Source organism: Dermacentor silvarum, chromosome 6 (genome assembly GCF_013339745.2).
Source record: "Dermacentor silvarum isolate Dsil-2018 chromosome 6, BIME_Dsil_1.4, whole genome shotgun sequence".
NCBI classification, from domain to species: domain Eukaryota; kingdom Metazoa; phylum Arthropoda; class Arachnida; order Ixodida; family Ixodidae; genus Dermacentor; species Dermacentor silvarum.
Genome location: NC_051159.1, coordinates 163,723,060 through 163,740,695, shown reverse-complemented (window position 1 = coordinate 163,740,695; position 17,636 = coordinate 163,723,060). Strand labels below are relative to the sequence as shown.

The 17,636-nt window shown below is 45.8% G+C and overlaps 2 protein-coding genes across 11 annotated transcripts in view; one reads left to right on the top strand and one right to left on the bottom strand.

Annotated features, from left to right (window-relative positions):
• LOC125946439 (uncharacterized) overlaps nucleotides 1-16,062 on the top strand; it is a 283,769-nt gene extending 267,707 nt beyond the window's left edge. The window contains exons 5-7 of the mRNA XM_049669751.1: nucleotides 5,013-5,151; nucleotides 7,157-7,246; nucleotides 15,304-16,062. Coding sequence (XP_049525708.1) covers nucleotides 5,013-5,151; nucleotides 7,157-7,246; nucleotides 15,304-15,327 — 253 coding nt within the window. The 3' untranslated portion in view covers nucleotides 15,328-16,062. The remainder of the gene's footprint in view (nucleotides 1-5,012; nucleotides 5,152-7,156; nucleotides 7,247-15,303) is intronic.
• LOC119456329 (protein couch potato-like) overlaps nucleotides 1-17,636 on the bottom strand; it is a 133,388-nt gene that overhangs the window by 52,988 nt on the left and 62,764 nt on the right. For 9 of the 10 annotated variants that reach the window (XR_007467590.1, XM_049669746.1, XM_049669747.1 and 6 more), the window contains exon 2: nucleotides 3,599-3,652. The exons of the other annotated variant lie outside the window; for it this stretch is intronic. Coding sequence is in view for 8 of the 9 variants with exons in the window: in XM_049669746.1 (XP_049525703.1) it covers nucleotides 3,599-3,652 (54 nt within the window). In the remaining variant the exon portion in view is untranslated. The remainder of the gene's footprint in view (nucleotides 1-3,598; nucleotides 3,653-17,636) is intronic. 10 annotated transcript variants of the gene reach the window in all.

Below are 17,636 nucleotides of genomic sequence, written 5' to 3'. Positions count from 1 at the left end.
TATCAATATTGTGTCCTGAAGAAGTCTCCAGGCTAAAAAAAAATATGTATTCGTGCTTTCGTCAGCTTAAACTTTTAATTTCTTTAAACACTTTTAAAGAAAATGTACGGCCGTTATAACAGTCTACACAGTAATTTGGTTATTCGCTAAGGGTAAGACGTCAGGCCCTGAACTTTTATTGTAAGACATGAGCACAACTGCAGAGAACGCGTATGTCAATCATTCAAGAGAAAGTCATTTGTGTGCATCTTGACAATGTGGATACAGTATTACAATATATTTATCAAGCCTGTACTAAAAAACTGCCTTATTTCGACGCAGTTGCTGTGAACTTTGTTTAGATAAATATAAGGCCTATTTTTACAATAGGCAAGGCAGGATGTTTTCTCAGTTATTACAATACCTTTACTTTCTGTATCCTTCTTGTCGCATTTCTAAAAAAAAAATATCTAAAGTGTCTGAATTTAATGCTTATCCGTGCTTCGTGAGAGCGAAAGCTGAAGTGCCTGACACCAGCATAGAATACCAAAAAAAAAAAAGCTGTTTCAGTCACCCACGAGGAGAAGCGTGAAGTGAGAAATGCACTTCGCACAGTTAAACTAGGTTCGCGACAATATCGCAAACGTGCAAAGTGTACAAGAGAAGCATGTATAAGCACACAGACCGTAAAGGACGCAGAAGAACGAACGAAAGCCCGCCAAGCAAGTACGGAATAAAAGTAACGACGCGTCTGGCGTTCTCCTTCCTCAATAACTTGGTAAGCGCAGTCGTCTCAACAAGCGCCTGCAACAGACTAACCTAACCATCCACTTTTTTTTTCTTGGTTTATGCTCTGCCCTCACTTTTTTCTTTCAGCACACAGGGATCAGCATCAACTATACCATATCGTGCGCATCGTTCCAAGTTTAGGTGCAAGGCGGTGCGCTATATAAGAATATTGAGTCAAGATTTCTGGATTTCTCAACTACTGAAAAACGAATTGGGTTTCACGGTGACAGCGCGGCGCGAAAGCGAGACTTCAGTCAGTGCTTTGGCCATTTTACATTGGGTCGCCTATTCGTATAGTCTCATTTCGACACTGAGATTTATCCTTATTTTCTCCTTTCTTTTGGTATTGCTAAACTTTGTTCAGGTGAGCTACCGGATTTTCCACCACTGTTTTCAGTGAGCATGCAGACATCTGGGGTGCTTTTACGAAGCATTTCATGTCTGGATAAGTTTACCCACGGGGTTAAAATCCTGGTGCTAGTGGCAGTAAGCCGCAACACAGTAAGTCGTCGAGCGAAAAAGGTGTGACACTTGCGCAAGTATTTTTATCTCTATCCCTTGACAGCTTATATCCACTCGACTGGGTTATAAGGCAACTTATAACCAGTCGCACCGTGCACTTTCGAACGCGACTGAACCCTATCAGGATCGAATTTCTCGGTCTCAATTCGGTCCTATGCGAAAGCTGCAATCGCTATCGAGAAATTCGATCCCTAAAAGGTTCGATCACTATCGAAAGTACCCCGTGTCTCTGAGGTACTATGTACACTGTTACCTCCGCGATGCTATTTACTTTATCTCCGGGTGAATTTAACGTCCGGGTAAAAAAAGCACCATGTAAGTGACAGTGATGGTACGTTGCAATGGTTGTACAGCGATCCTACTCAGATTGGAACAATGCAGAAGCCACTCGAAGTCTGCCCGAGCCGAACGTTCGTCCACCCACCAGACCAATCGAAAGCCAGAATGGCGCACACGTCATCCCTACTTCCGTTCTAAACAAGCAAGGCGGGCTGTTTCGTGAGCGTGTCGAAGCTGGATCTGCGACGCTCCCGCTACTTGCAGTGGCGCTTCCGTAGCAAACAGAAGTGAACAATGCTACTCCAATACATTTGTCTTTTTCTTTTTTTCTAGGGAACTGTAAAAGATTTTCTAGGGAACTGTAAAAGATTCAGCCATCGGGGATACAATGCCTCTAACAAGCTGTCTAGTAAATGTAGCCTCATACTTTATTCAAAACAAGATAAGATACGCCATTAAATGCAGCGAAGCCTAACCACCAGAGAGCGCACTTGTGTCTCATCATCAGCTAATCTGTCTGTTATTGATACCGCAGAGTAAGAAAATAATATGCACAACTAATCTGTTTCAAATATATGGTAGAAATAGGAACAAGATAAAGTATTCCAAATCCTGCAATTGCCCTGAGCCTGCGTCAGCCTTACTTTTACGCACATTTGGAGTACTCTTACACATAGCATGGGACCCAATGGGGAAGGCTTCCGTGCTACTCTGCCGGTCCGGTGGGGAGCCCATACTTCCTAGGAACATCGTTGCATGGCCTTGAACAGCTATAGAGTTGTAAACATAACTGCCTCCGCCACCTCATTCACATACACTGGTGTCACATGAGCTTCACGACACACGACCCGAAGACATCTCTCGACCCCCGCTGACGGCAAGGAGTGGCCCGGAAGTTTTTCGACAAAGACGGCTTCCTCTTTATTGTGTAAAGCGGGCGCAAACGTGGTTTCATTTTTTTTTTCATTCCGTGTTACTTGCGGGATGTAATATTTATGTGTTCAATATGTAGATTTTGTTTGTTATGCCCGTTAAGTTATCCTGCGCGATTTCCGTCGTAAACTCGTTATCTCCTTCGCCATTTTTACTTTTTCTAGACAGTGCGTTAGCCGTCTTGTCACGGTGGATGTTTTACAAATGTATACCAGGCTAACGTGATTAAGCACCAGCCTTTATTTTCTTTTTCGTTTTTATTTTCTTGGCGTACATGTTTTATACGTGCTTAAAAGCAAAACAGCACAAGAGAAGACGGGATCAAAGAAAAGAAGTAGGCTTAAGCATGCATCCGTGTCAACGAACTCAGTTCTCAGTCTTACAGATACCTTATGCATGCTGTCTCAAGAGGCCTCGCTTTCTGTGTTTTGCTTTCCAACGCACGTAGTTCTGTAATGTCTCATAATCCGAGAAAAAATGCGTGAATCTGATGAACAATAAACTTCGAACTAAAACAAATCTCAACGATTCAAAAGCAGTTACCGCATAAGCTTGCCTCAAAGGGGAACAATGAGCTGAGCAAGTTGTTACTGATTCATGTTTGTATGGTAGCGCGAAAACCTACGCAGGACGAAAGACACAGAGTGACTCGACAAAGCACTGGCTTTCAACTTACGGCAATTATTGAAAGCGACATAGTTTTTTATAGACGTACCTCTCTTGCCTCGTATTTTCTTATATCTGGCTTTTTTTAAATTTACACCTGTGTTCATGATTGTACCATTATTCACTCCTACTTGCATGGGCCTTTGATTTGGCCTTCTGTATTACATAAATCCTTTTCTTTTTAATTTGGAAGGGCTGAACCAGCAAAATGAGGATCTCGCTTTATTGGCCAAGGTGCTCCCCGCTGAAATATATTGGCCACCGTGATTAGCTTGTATCTTCGCGTTGTGCTACATAAACCTTTTCTTTTCCTTTACCCTTCAATGTAAGCCATCTTTTGTATACAGAACAGCATTCTTGCGCGGTTTCTCTGATGATGAGCCTCTTTCTCAGACATCGCGTGTCTAAACCTCGTCGGAGCACACCTTACCGAATGAACGCCGCACGGTTCCACCGAGCAAGAACAACAGCGTGGGACACTCACCTGCAACGAAACAAAGACACGATTGAGTGCATGGTGAAAAACAAGCTGATTAGTTGCAGCGGGCGCGAAACCACGAAATAACGCACAGCACGCAAGCTTTGCAAGAACTGGCTGTTCTCGCTCCACTGAACACGCGCCCGTGACCTTCCGCATGGTTTCGCCACTGAACTCCAGTTGCAAGGGCGTGCGATTGCTAATTGCGACGCGTAGGGAGCAAGTGTGGCCGATTAACGCCATGGCGCCCCCATATAGAGGATGAAGTGCGGTCAGGAGAGACTGAACTGGAGGAGAGATAGCAGGCACTGCTCGCCATTTATGGTGATCATTTGCGCATCTCGTGGGAATGCCCGAGAAGAAAAATACAAAATTTTAAAAATATATATCAAGTGGTGAAACTCTTGGAAAAAAAGAACCTTCACCGAGACACAGTGCTCGTTATCGTTGAATAACTAGCATTCTAGGACATTTTAATGTTTAGGTTGCCTAAAAAAATGCTGCACTTGACTGTGCTGCGCTTATCTTCTAGACGTCTTCTAGACCATTGCAGGGTCTTGCTCAGTTGGAACATTTCTAATGGCATTCTGCGGTCACCGCTAGCACTGAGGAGATGTAGGTCTGAGTGAGTGAGTGAGTGAGTGAGTGAGTGAGTGAGTGAGTGAGTGAGTGAGTGAGTGAGTGAGTGAGTGAGTGAGTGAGTGAGTGAGTGAGTGAGTGAGTGAGTGAGTGAGTGAGTGAGTGAGTGAGTGAGTGAGTGAGTGAGTGAGTGAGTGAGTGAGTGAGTGAGTGAGTGAGTGAGTGAGTGAGTGAGTGAGTGAGTGAGTGAGTGAGTGAGTGAGTGAGTGAGTGAGTGAGTGAGTGAGTGAGTGAGTGAGTGAGTGAGTGAGTGATGAGTGAGTGAGTGAGTGATGAGTGAGTGAGTGAGTGAGTTAGTTAGTTAGTTAGTTAGTTAGTTTGTGAGTTAGTTTGTGAGTTAGTTTGTGAGTTAGTTAGTTAGTTAGTTAGTTAGTTAGTTAGTTAGTTAGTTAGTTAGTTAGTTAGTTAGTTAGTTAGTTAGTTAGTTAGTTAGTTAGTTAGTTAGTTAGTTAGTTCCTCAGTATCTAACAACGCCAGACAGACTCGCCATGTTGAGCGCGTAACGCCTAGTTCTGAATAAGATTCCTTAGCATAATTCCCGTCGTCACATCATCGAGTAGCACCCAAAAGTGAAACATTATGCACAGTTGAGCTTGTAGGAAGGAGCTTTAATATGCAACCGCTCAAGCCACTGCGAGGCGAGACATGGACAACAGCAAGCTCCTGTGGGGACTCAGGGCGAGTAGCGCTCCGTGGCGCCAAGAGAGGGCTCCCACTCTGCGCACAGGTGGCAACGACGGGTGTCCTCCCTCCTCCATCTCATCGGTGGGAGAGAGTGTGACAGATCGGAACACGCTGCCGCCCGAGGCACGAGGCTCTCAGGTGGGCACCGGACCGAAGAAGCCAGCAGCTGCTGGCTGTGGCAGGTAGGCTTGCTCAGAACACAATATGCAAGAAGCCAGTCCGTCGTTCTTCCTTTATTTTGTATCCTTGCCTGGCCTGTTTCATAGGCATTTGCTGTGCTCTCCGCGGACGTACCAGCTAGAAGCCGAGTCCCCCTCTAGCACGCTTTTCTTTATTGCAGTGTCGTTTCCATGCAATATTCACGCCTCGAGGGGTGAAAGATAACGCTGTAGTAGCGGGGTGCGAGCTTCGCCATTAGATACGCGCAGATGCCACGCTTACTTCTCTAAGCCTGAAAGCGGTCCCGCTGTCTCACATTGTCCTACTAACGTGTGCACAGTTGGGCGTCCCCGTGGAAAATGCACAGCTTCGGGCGAACGAACCTAAATATAACGTTCACGGTGAAATGTTGACAGCGCGCTCTATTCCAGACATCATACCTACGCTGAACAAATCGCTATTGGCTATCGTCCGAGGTATCCTAACCTTGTTACCACAAAGTGTTAACATTTAGGCTGATGGGGGACATGAAACAGCAAGTACGCGCGCAAATAGGTCGTTATACAAATGGTGTTTGACGTTGGCCGCACGGACTAAATGTTCAGTTTGGTGAAACATCGTTAGGAAATATGTTGCAAGCGCGTGTGCCCGAGCCTTGTATATGAAATCACACTACTCTGTGTTTATTTAATATGTATTTTCTGTTTATGTGTTTATCTTACAGGCACACTATTCCCTCCCTTTCCCCCAACATCCAGAACTAAATATACAGAACTAACGCGGAACACGTTCTCCTTATAAGTTTCATGGGAGCCAGTATCGCGCCCCTTTATAATATGTCGCGAGGTTTGATCTAGAAGAACCAAGCCGTCGTGCTAAATTTACGCTGACGCATATTTTTCGCATTCAGCCTTATTCATATGCCTTTTGAAAATGGCGTCGAGATATATTTGAAAGGAGAATTTCTTCAGCCTGGTGGCATCCACCTCTATTAATAAAAAGCGAGAAAAGGAAGCAGAGATGCGCTGGAGCAGGCAAGTTCCTTTGTGCCCATTTCGTTCAGTGTACGGTCACCGATAGACCTGGTGTTTGCAAATCAGCACACACGACGCTGAAAAGGAAGTCAGCCAAACAAAAACGGAGCCAGAATGGCGAACGCGGTTCACACCAAAAGTAGTGTTTGCTTTCAAAAGGCGGCGCGCGCAGCGCAGGCGGGAACGACTGCGATGCTGCAGCGCCGCCGACTCCGAACCGGAAATTATTCATGCGACACCTCGCGGCGGAAAGCGAGAGACCGCCAGCACTGAAAAGCCAGCGAGTGTGACGGCGCGGGAAACCGCCGAGGAGACGCCAAGCTAGCTTGCAAGCAAGACGCCGCCCGTTTGGATTCAATTTCCTCGGCATCGCGGCGGTCGGAGCGCTTGCTCCCTGCCACCTTCTTTTTTCATTTTGTTATCCTACGCCATTTGCTCTTCACTGCTTCATTCCTACTTTTTTTTTTCTTTCGTCATTTTATCTATGCGGGACATTTAATCTCCTAAATAGCATACACCGCATGCTTTAATTTCGTTCTTTTTCTGTCCTCCTTTTTTTTTTTTTTTCCTTGGCACGCAATATGCCTTCTTTAGACCGCCTTTCAAGTCTTGTGTGTATCTAAACAGCTTTTTATGCTGCTACTTGATCAGAGCAAATAAGGGTGGCCAACGGCCCTTTCAGTAGTTGAATCGCTACACTGGAACTAAGACCAAAGTCAAACACGGTGGTCGGAAGAACGAAGGACGGTGACTGTTAGCGCGCTTCGGCCTTTCATAAAGGATCTCCTGCATCGCTTTTTACATAAATGTTTGCTCTATTATTCCTTTCACGTTGCTTGCTCGGCTAGACGTGTAATCTTCGTATAAATCTAGGAAAAAGAGCGAGACCTATATATATATATATATATATATATATATATATATATATATATATTGCGCGATGTTTTCTTCGAATTCGATTTTCCGACGGCGTAATATATATTGCCACTTCTAGCCTATTCCCAGGGTCGCACGACATCGGCGCGCCTTGGAGGAATCCGGGCGCCGAAAATGGTGTCGGAGAAAGGACCGGAAGAAACTGGCGGTAAGTAGTTGGGGAAGAGGTATACCGACGCAAACATGCATCCCCGTACGTCGAACTATGGCCGAACCCACGCTGCGACTGGCTGAAAAATCAGGCAGCACTCGGGGCGCACGCGTGGCTTCGTTTAGCCGGAAGCGTTTCCGTTTCCGGTGGCGCGAGTGCCGAACCGACGGACCAATCGCGCTCTTTGGTCACTGTTCTCCGACCCGCTTCGCGGCGCTGACGGTGAACCACGTGACCGACGATGCGTTTTTTCAGTCTCCTAGGAAGCCCGGGGCCCCGCTCACGGCTCCAGGGAGAGGTGGGAGGGTGGAGTTAAGGGAAGGAATGGAGAGGGTTTCTCGAGGACCCAATTAGGATGTGTAGCTCAAGGGCCAGGACTCCGCCGTACCCTCTCCGGCTGCTGCAGCCGCCGGCATGCTAATTACATGTCCCGAGCAACGCACCCTGGGAGCGCGCGCACCTGAAACCACTTGCCCGGAGATACGGTGGCATTTTGGCCTCTGTGCGCTTGTCCCTGTTTTGATCGCTCGGGTAGAACAAGTTCATTGATCGTCTCACAATGGAGCCGCGCCGGGTTTACTTATGGCGGTCGTGTGGATAATAACGTGGCGGTGCGTTTTCTGGAGGCGTTACAACGTTCCTATTGCATCCGCGCCCCAAGAAACATGTCGACAGTGCGCCTGCACCGGCCATTATCAGTCGTCGTGCCATTATGCGCCATATTCCTGCAGCTGTGAGTGACATCAAAGCGGCGACAATGTCCCGTTTTCTCTGATGTACCCATTGACAAGGTTTCGCTACGCCGTCATACAGTTGTCTTTGTGATCGAAGTGGGCCAGGGATTAACTATTCAAAATATATCACGCTATTAGCTGCTGCAAGATTGATTGAGATACATCAGGCTCGACGATATCCCTTGAAGCATCACCTTTATACGCGGGATCTGCCGCGCGTTCCACAACTTAAATGTATGTCACTTGTTAAACCGTCAATGGTCTGTCCGAGCAGACAAGGCTCCTGGGCTGCTATAGGGTAAACCACTAAATTGGTTTACATCAAAACGTGCTGCGTTAAAAGAAGCAAATTTGACTGTTGATGAAATAATTGAATTTGATCATGTCCATCAAATAATGGTCACGTACGTGCAAAAGTTACACAATTTTACAAAACTGGAATTTAATACGCACTAAAGAGATAGCTTCGCAGCATGCGCAGGTACTAAATTATAAGAGTTAAACATTTTTCTTTAATTAAGTCTTTCAAATCAGGGAACATATTCGTTCAGAAAAAGAAAATACCGTACTGACTCGTTCTAATCAAGCAGATTGTACCATCCAGCTGCTTATCTTTCTTCTTTTTTTTTAACTATCCTTCTAGCGGGACGATATAAAGCAGCCGCCTTCCACAAAAATCAACCTCGATATTGGCTCCACTAGAAATGTATATGGAGTTTATAGCGGAGTTCAGGACGGTCGACCTTGTTAGCACGAATTCCTCGCAGAAGTAGTTCTTGAATGCTATTTGTGGTGAATCAAAAAGGGGCAAACAGCATTTCCACTCGAATTGTGAATGAATAGCCCAATACGCTGTCACGAGTGCTACCCTACAATATAATATATCACTCAACTCATGCTCGAGCGAATCGTGCTTTGAGCGACCTGTCGATGATGCATCTTGATGAACTATAGCGCGCGCGGGTCAGAGGAAGAAGAAAAAAAAATGAGGACTTATAAACGATGCGGCGCAGGGCTCTTCACTCGACGTCTTCTTCGGCTATTAAGGCGCAATGTCTCCTTTATTGGTTATAATTCGTTTGCTTTTTTTTTGTCATTCATCTATCAGCACAAATATGAGATCTTTGTAAGCTGCTAGCTCTTTCGCCGAGTTCATGAAGCTCCGCATAATGAACAAAATTTCCGGGCAGGCGACATCGAATGTATACTGACCGGTGTCCGTAAACACCCATTGGTCGTGAGCTTTATATTATTGCGTCTGCACTTCTACGTACGTACGTACGTACGTACATACATACATACATACATACATACATACATACATACATACAATACATACATACATACATACATACATACATACATACATACATACATACATACATACATACATACATACATACATACATACATACATACATACATACATACATACATACATACATACATACATACATACATACATACATACATACATACATACATACATACATACATACATACATACATACATACATACATACATACATACATACATACATACATACATACATACATACATACATACATACATACATACATTATTCTGCCACATTCCACAGGGCACCAGTAGCTGTCCGCATCCCTTCAACTCAAGCCAACTAATAAACATTTTAATCAATATTACAAAGCCACACCACCGCCGCGGCGGTTGTAGTAATTAGATGTACGATAGAGTCTCACTTGACAAACCGATATATGAAAACCTGGGTGCTGTTGTGCCAAGGCAGTCTCTTCAATTCACAAATCCTCATCCACCTCCCTCCCTTCGAGCTAGAATTTCAATTACTCGTCACACGCAAAGCTTTTTTTACTATCGCAACTGCCAATCGCCTTCCACACCTCTTCCCAGCGGTGTCTCTCTTCTACCAGCGGGGGGGAATCCCCTCCCCACGAACACTCGAGGTATCGGGCGAGGAAACTCGGCCAAAACACGTGCGCCATCCGCTTGATCGCGGTCTCGGCGGCCGGCCGCTAATCCTACACCGATGTGGCTTACGAACCCGTTATTAATTAGCCCTCACCCGCAGCCCGCTAATCAGAGGTACCCATTCATTTTGCCAGCGCGCGGCGACGGTGGCAATTACTCTGAGCACGCGGGAGGCAGCGTCTACAGCACGAGCACGCGCCGCGGCAACTCCCGGCCGGTTGCGCGAGAACTCGCGCGGACGCAGCAATCGCCAACGGCGTTCGATAAGGCTGCGTAGCTCGCAAAAGCTGCCATGTCCAGATAAACAAGCCGCTCTCTCGCTTTCGCTTAATATGGAATGGAGAATGGCGGTGCTGTCGCGTAATACACAAGCGCTGGCAAGAAAGACAAAATTCCTTCCCCAGTCGTGAGATGCGACGGCGATTAGATGTTTGGCTCTGAAGGCGTTGGCGATCAGCGTCGCTGTGTCAGCTGAAGTTAAGTAAGGTTGTACTTCGGCCACGCGCTATATAGTTTCGTGGTGCCCCCAAAGCCGGAAATCTGCCCGAACGCGACGTGTGCGTGAGTGGCGCCGAAATGGTAGCACGTGGCCGCCAGTACGTAATTGTGATGTGCGGCTAATTGAGGCCGCTTATTAGCACATTTCATTCACGCCCTTTCTCTCGCTCATTCACTGCTGAAGCCGCTTCAAGTGCCTCAGGCAGCATCCCATGTATATATGAGTGGAAGAAAGCACGCATCCCATCTATGCGTGGAATTGTATGTGTGAGTGAGTGAGTGAGTGAGTGAGTGAGTGAGTGAGTGAGTGAGTGAGTGAGTGAGTGAGTGAGTGAGTGAGTGAGTGAGTGAGTGAGTGAGTGAGTGAGTGAGTGAGTGAGTGAGTGAGTGAGTGAGTGAGTGAGTGAGTGAGTGAGTGAGTGAGTGAGTGAGTGAGTGAGTGAGTGAGTGAGTGAGTGAGTGAGTGAGTGAGTGAGTGAGTGAGTGAGTGAGTGAGTGAGTGAGTGAGTGAGTGAGTGAGTGAGTGAGTGAGTGAGTGAGTGAGTGAGTGAGTGAGTGAGTGAGTGAGTGAGTGAGTGAGTGAGTTGCTCGAATGACTGAATCAAGAAAGAAGCTATGTAGAAGTTTCCTCGGACACGCAGATTCACTGGGTATAAAATTCAGGTGTTTTGTGCCGACTAACAAATCTCCTAGCCACGGCATTTCAGTAGATGTCAGCACCTGGGCGAGAGCAAGGTTCAAGCACTACATTGCTGGCCATCGGCGTTTCGTGTTTCTTTCTGTCTTCCTTTGACAAGCGTCTCTGCCTTCTGAGGGCCACTGCGCTAACCTGTCTTCTTCAGAACGTCCTTACTATAGATTCAAACGCGGCGGCCGCGTTAGCAAACTCTCTTCCAAATCACGTATGCATAAAAATGCATGCTTCCATCTGCCTGCGAGACTCTGCTGTCTGAGGGTGAATTCACCAGAAGCGGCTTTCTGACTACTTCACCGCCAATACAGGATCCGACAGAGGGCGCTTCAAGGAGAAGTCAGCGCCGCTGGACGAACGAACGCCCTGCCTTTCTCCCGCGGTTCACAAACTGGTCGCGCGCTGTTTGCTCGCGCTAATGGAATTTGCCGCCAGTGCGCGAGCTCCCACTCCTGGGCTCGCTACAACGCTTTCGAAGATAGAACACGTAAAGTAGAACGAAAAAAAAAACGCTAAAAGTGAGCGAAAGGTTTCTGCGCGCGCAACACCTTCACCAAGTCACACAGTCAGCTCCTTTGAGGCCCTCTCCGTCGAGTCGAAGAGAGCGCGGCGCGCTTCAATTTTAAAGCGGAGTAATGAGTGCTCAGAGCCGCTAGCGCTTGTTTGGAAGGCGAATGCAAAGCGCCTGATTACGAAGGTGGCTCTCGTGGCAAGCGAGGCGTCAAGGGTGGTTCGTGTGAGCGTTGTTTATACACCGCTCTGTCGTGCGAGAGGAGATGCGCGCATAAGAAAAGCGATCGTTGTTGTCCTCGCGTAAAACGGGTGATACCTGGCGCTGTTTGAAAAATAAAAGTGCAGGGCGACGAGCATCTATCAGCTCTGTGTGCCCAATTGCCCATAGAATGTGACGAAAGCTATCGTCGCTAGAAAGCGCAGAGGCATCTAGATGAATTTAAGCATATATGAAACAATCTATTATTCTCGAGAAAGAAAACAGAAAATAACGAGGTTTGGTTGCCAGCGCTCGTTCTGTTCCTGGAATCTACATTTAATCCTGTCTTCCTCAAACTGAAGTAAAACTTATCTTATCTTAGTAAGCTTATCTGATAACAAATTTGTGCCATCCCCACCAACAGTCTAGTTCGTTCCACTGCAGAATGACGGCCTTTCTCAATAGGCAGTTACTCCTCTATCGCACCATCTAGCAAGTTTTTTAGTCAAATGTATTTCGAGTTCTAGCAGCCTGTCAAGACATTTAAAGCGCTTTTCTTAAACGATTGCTGGAGGTTTAGATATACATGTGTTCGCATTGTGTTCGTTAGGTTATCGTGGATAGTTGTAGTATTCCTGACGTTTCAAATACTTTAGGTGACAACTTTGCCGGCTACTAAATTACCTCATGTAAAAGCATCCCATAACGATGGTATTCCTCCGACCTGAAGTTCGCCGTAATATTTGCTGCTTTTCAACTCGTAACAATAAAGATGAGAAAGATACAAATTGTGCAAATGCCGCAAATGTCATATACCTGTGATGACTGAATTCGCGGATTCCTTTTATCCTGCTTTAAACTACGATTCACGATGCACTCACACTATGTGCGAGGAACTGCATAGCGGACTAAACACTCGAACAGCTGCTTGAGAAGCTAACGCTGAGTTAAGTAATGTACAGTGATTGCTTTATATACTATAACGCTACCTGTTCCATTGAAAGAACGTCGGTGGTATGCAAAGCTTCGTAACGTCGTCGGCTCAAACGCTGTGCACAAAAAAAAAGTTGCAAAGCAGACATCACTTACTAACAGGATTAGACCTTCGTAAAAATACAGCACCCGAACCAGCACTAAGTTTGTCAGGAATTAGTTTGGAGAATAAGCTATATCACGCGGAGTAAGCTGCTCGAGAAAGAAAATATATGCGACGGCACCGTTATGCTAAATGTAGGCTAGCGACGCGAGCGCACATATTTTCGCAATTCATTACTTTTTTGGTGGTCCGCTGCAAGCGGCATTAGCGGTGGACATAAAACATGCACTATCGTGGCTCGGGATTTTTAGCGATTTCGTTAGCGCATCACGGCTAGCATCGCCGACAAACGAGGCATACGTATAACTCCACTGCGGATCAACGCTGCGTGCAATAATAGAACAGTAATTCCTGTGACGCCGGGACTAAACAACATGCGTATGCCGCTGGTTTTTAGTGTGAATATATTAAGTAAGCGTAATGCGAACGACTCGGCAGCGACAAAGGTGTCGCACGCCTTGGGCAGGATGATCAGATTAAAATAAATTATATTTTAATTAAGTAGAGATTAAGTAGAGAGCTTGGAAGCATGTGCTTAGAAATAGTAAGAAGCGTAGAGCTGCTCATGTGTCGCGTGACTCCATTTGTTTCAATTTCACGAGCTTTCGCTTCAGGTGGCGCTGGCTTCTGTAGGGTTTATAAATTAACAATATTAAATCATTCCACCCTCAAATCGGGGTGAAGAACGGCGTCGTTCATAAACAAGAGGGATGCTGCAAACTAATCACTGTGAACAAATATAAGCACAAATATCTCGCAAGAAATTATGATGACTACGATAGTGACACCTGAAATCCTGTTTGATAAATAACGGTCTGTATATTCAATCAAAAAAGGAATAAAAGAAGGCAGGCAGTTTTTTTTTTTATGTGTAATAATATATTTCGCTGTCGTAAATTGCCGAGCGACAGTTCGGCCGCTGTAGTGAACCAAAGCACTGTTTGTTTCCCTTCTCAGAAGCCCTTGAATAGATGTCACGTCTCAGTTCATGCGTATACATATAGTATACCTCCTCGCAAACAGATGTCTGACGCCACAGCTGCCTGAAAATTATATATATTCCAGTCCCTTATACTTAGATGGCCTCACTTTGGAAGCGGTCTTCAGAGAGAAGCCTTGGCCGACGGGACGCCTTGGTTTAATTCTTCAATTCACTTTCTCAAAAGTTCGCATACGACCAGGCTTAAACAAGATACTGCTGCTGCTGCTGTTGAAGAGGATGGTGGTCCGCAGACTAGTTTTTCCTGCTCACTTTCACTTGGCTTGGTTTTCTTATATAGTGATGGTGCATACTCTCCGTGGAGATTCGAGAAAAGTTAAATTAAATGAGAAAAAAGACCGTTAGTTCCAGCTAGATAGCGACGGAATTTGGGAAAGAATCGAAGGAATGGAAAATACCATAATGTGCTCAGGTTTTAGCGAGAAAATTGCCTTTAAGCAAGTATAAATTCCAGAGCGGATGAGCAAGAATCCCTTATGACAGTCTCTTAGAGAGAAGCCCCGAGAAAGAATCTCAAGTTAAAAATTTCTTTTCATCTTCTTTTGTTCGCGAGCACGCCCTTGCTAAGTTCTCTCAGACTTTTAGAACTCTATTGGCATTCGTTTTCGTGCGAAATTGACTGGTTCTTCGCATTTCGATTGTATAATGTTTTATGCTTACCGGGAGCGGTCAGATAACTATACAAAGAAAGAAGATAAACATTATAAAGGAGTGGATGACATTTGACGGCGTCCTACGGTAAGACTTGAAAGAGAACTTCATTCCCATCTGCTGTTCGTGCTGTATTTTCCTTTACCCGGGAATTGTTCGGCTTGCATTCTCGTGCCTACAACGCAAATGGCATAGCTGGTGAATCACTCCAATTACGCTATTGAATCACACTGAAATGCCGACCAGTAGGTTTTGGTTCGTTCTTCAAAACAAAATCACACGATTTGGCAGCAGCAAAGTGATCGCCGCGTCTCCATGCATTCGTCAGTACTGCAAGTATAAGCACTCAAAACTGCGCTCCAGGAAGTAGCAGTCTCTTGAAATTGTCAACAGCAAATGGTTCTGGGGAGATCAAACAATATAAAAAAAAACGATCTTCGCAGATATTACTCATGGCCTAACAGGGTATGTCTGATGTCACGCGCAAGAACAAAACAGCCTCTTACTCCTCGGAGTTCATGGTTGTGCGCTAACAATGTGCTCATGTTCTGAATGCATCGAACCATGCCGGTTGCCCTCTCTAGAGGCACGGGGTAGTGTCGTGTAGGCAGCTCGTGGTGGGGAACCTTCTTCATCACGTGTCTTTTTTTCTCTTCATCATTCAGTCCGCACCGTTGAGTTGTGCCGCGCTCCCCCTGCGCAGGTCGCTTTAGTGCTGGAAGCGTAGCGTAACGGGCCGCCGCCGGTGGGTGACCGTCGTCATGGTGACGGGTGCGGAAGTGACGTAGCGGAACACCGCGAGTGCGGCCTTGGCCGCGTGGCCTGCCACGGCACGGGCCGGCGTCGCTAGCTCCCGCCGAAGCGAGTGGGTGTGTCCGTGTTCCCGAATCCGGCCTCGTTGCCAAATTAAAAGGCTGCCCCTGTTATAAAGAAGCCACGTTATTGTTTGTGCTGTCGTCAATGTTCAATTTGTCTTATAGTGATATGTCTGCTGTCTGTAGTCTAGCGTTGATTTGCCCGGAATCACCGCCGTCGGCAGTGGAGTCTGTCGTAGCACGTTCTATGCACATAAGTAGGCGCAGATATGCTAGGTGCAGTGCCTCTATTGTACAACCACGATGACTAATATAATATGCACTTTACCATTCAATAACGGTTAACCATCACGAGGCTATTACAGTATATACCTATAGGCGTATACTGTAATCGTGAACAACTTTTATAATAGTTGTTTGCGGTGGGATATGGGTGTCATTTAGTCAACACACGTGATTTACGGTGAGTACAATGATCGAGTGACCACTAATCGTCCGTAAAAGCCAAGAGGCTCGCCAGTGTGAAATATCAGTGAACCAGAAAACGCGCTTAAAATCTAAATGCAACGAAAGAGCACATGTTTAGGCACAAGAAGTAGTGCTCCAGAGTCTCGTTAGTTACCACTGTCACCACTCACGAAATTTAGCAAAACTGTGAATATTTAATGCGTATAGAATAAAATGGCAGCGCACTTAGTCGACTTAAGTCTTCTTTTTGTGTGAATATCCCCGACCCCAAAGGAAGCGGCATACTAACACTTGACGCAGGTCCACTAGCTGCATTCGTTACACATGCGCTACATTGGTCGTTAACCACTTTTACAGCTGATATACCTTGACAGCACGTATAGCGCTCCCTAGTTTAGGAGAGCCTTCCCATTAAATTTCACATTGTTTGAATCAACCTGAAAAAAGTACCGGCTCAAGTATTGTTTCATATTGTACTTCTCGTCTGGCACATTCCCCTTTCACTTGTTACTTATCGCAAAAAAAAATTGTCTCTTAAATGAGCAAAATTACTACAATTCCGCTAAAGATTATGGCAAAATTGTGACAGCTTGTTTTCACATAAGCGCCCTGACGATATCAGCCGACGTACGCGGGACGTTAACCTCTTCCCAGCGAACAGTTGGCAACAGCACAGAACATTGCCAGCACATATCTGGTACGTGTTGTCTACCTTGCTCAGCGTACAGTGTCGCCTAGTTGTGTTCAGGAAAAAAAATCAAATAACCAAAAGAAAGAAAAAAATGAAAGGCGACAAAGGGAAACGTAAGCGGTTGCACAACCTTCGAAAAGGTCGCTGCGGTTGAAGCAGCTGCCAGTGAAAATGCGCCAGCATTTTCATAGTTGGAAGCGCCCGACGATTTCGCCATGTGTGACGAAAGTACCCTGGTATTGTTCTCGTTTTCAAGCGTACGAAACAGCTGCAGGAAGTGACGTTTGCAGCACAACCTTTTCTATCCAACTGAGCGATGTGCAGTGTTCGAACGAGATGCAAGCGTGCCTTGCAGTCACTGCGAACGCAGACTCCAGACTGCGCCTAGCGCTGTAATGTTGAAGGCATATCGGTCAGCAAGCTTACCAGATCTGATTACTGCATCGCGAAAGAACCAGAATAACGAAGGTGGGAACGGACAGGAAAAGACCTGTGCTCACAAAGTTCAGATTTTTTTTTTTTTAATGTAAGACGCACGCACATGCACAACGTAAACTGACGAAGGCAGTGCTATCAAAACCAAGTGGAAAAGAGCGAAGCCCCATGGAGCAAGAAAATTAGCAACGAATTCGCCGGCCGATTTGTTTTTCGTTTATTTTAAGTTTAAGCGTATTTCCCTCCCATTGTGTACATTTATATGCTGACAACTACACAGGGGTCGAAACCAGTGGCGAAGAGCAGACAGAATTCAAAAAATGAAACAAAAAGTTCTTACGAGAAAAGAAGTTGAACCTAAAGGACTAATTTCTTGCTCGTAAGAAGTTTTGGTCATATGCTAATCACCTTTGTTAAACACCACTACCACGATTAGCTATTGGTTGTTCTACATAGCGCCACTCTAATGTGCGAACTGATTTGCAAATATAGTCCTTGGCTCGCTACTTTTTCTCTTTTTTCTCTTTTTTTTTCTCTTCTCCCACTGACAGCTATACAGACAGTAAGGAAATGATCTTCGCTCACTTTTCACGCAAAGCACATTGGAAATGGTGTGGCCCGCCTGCA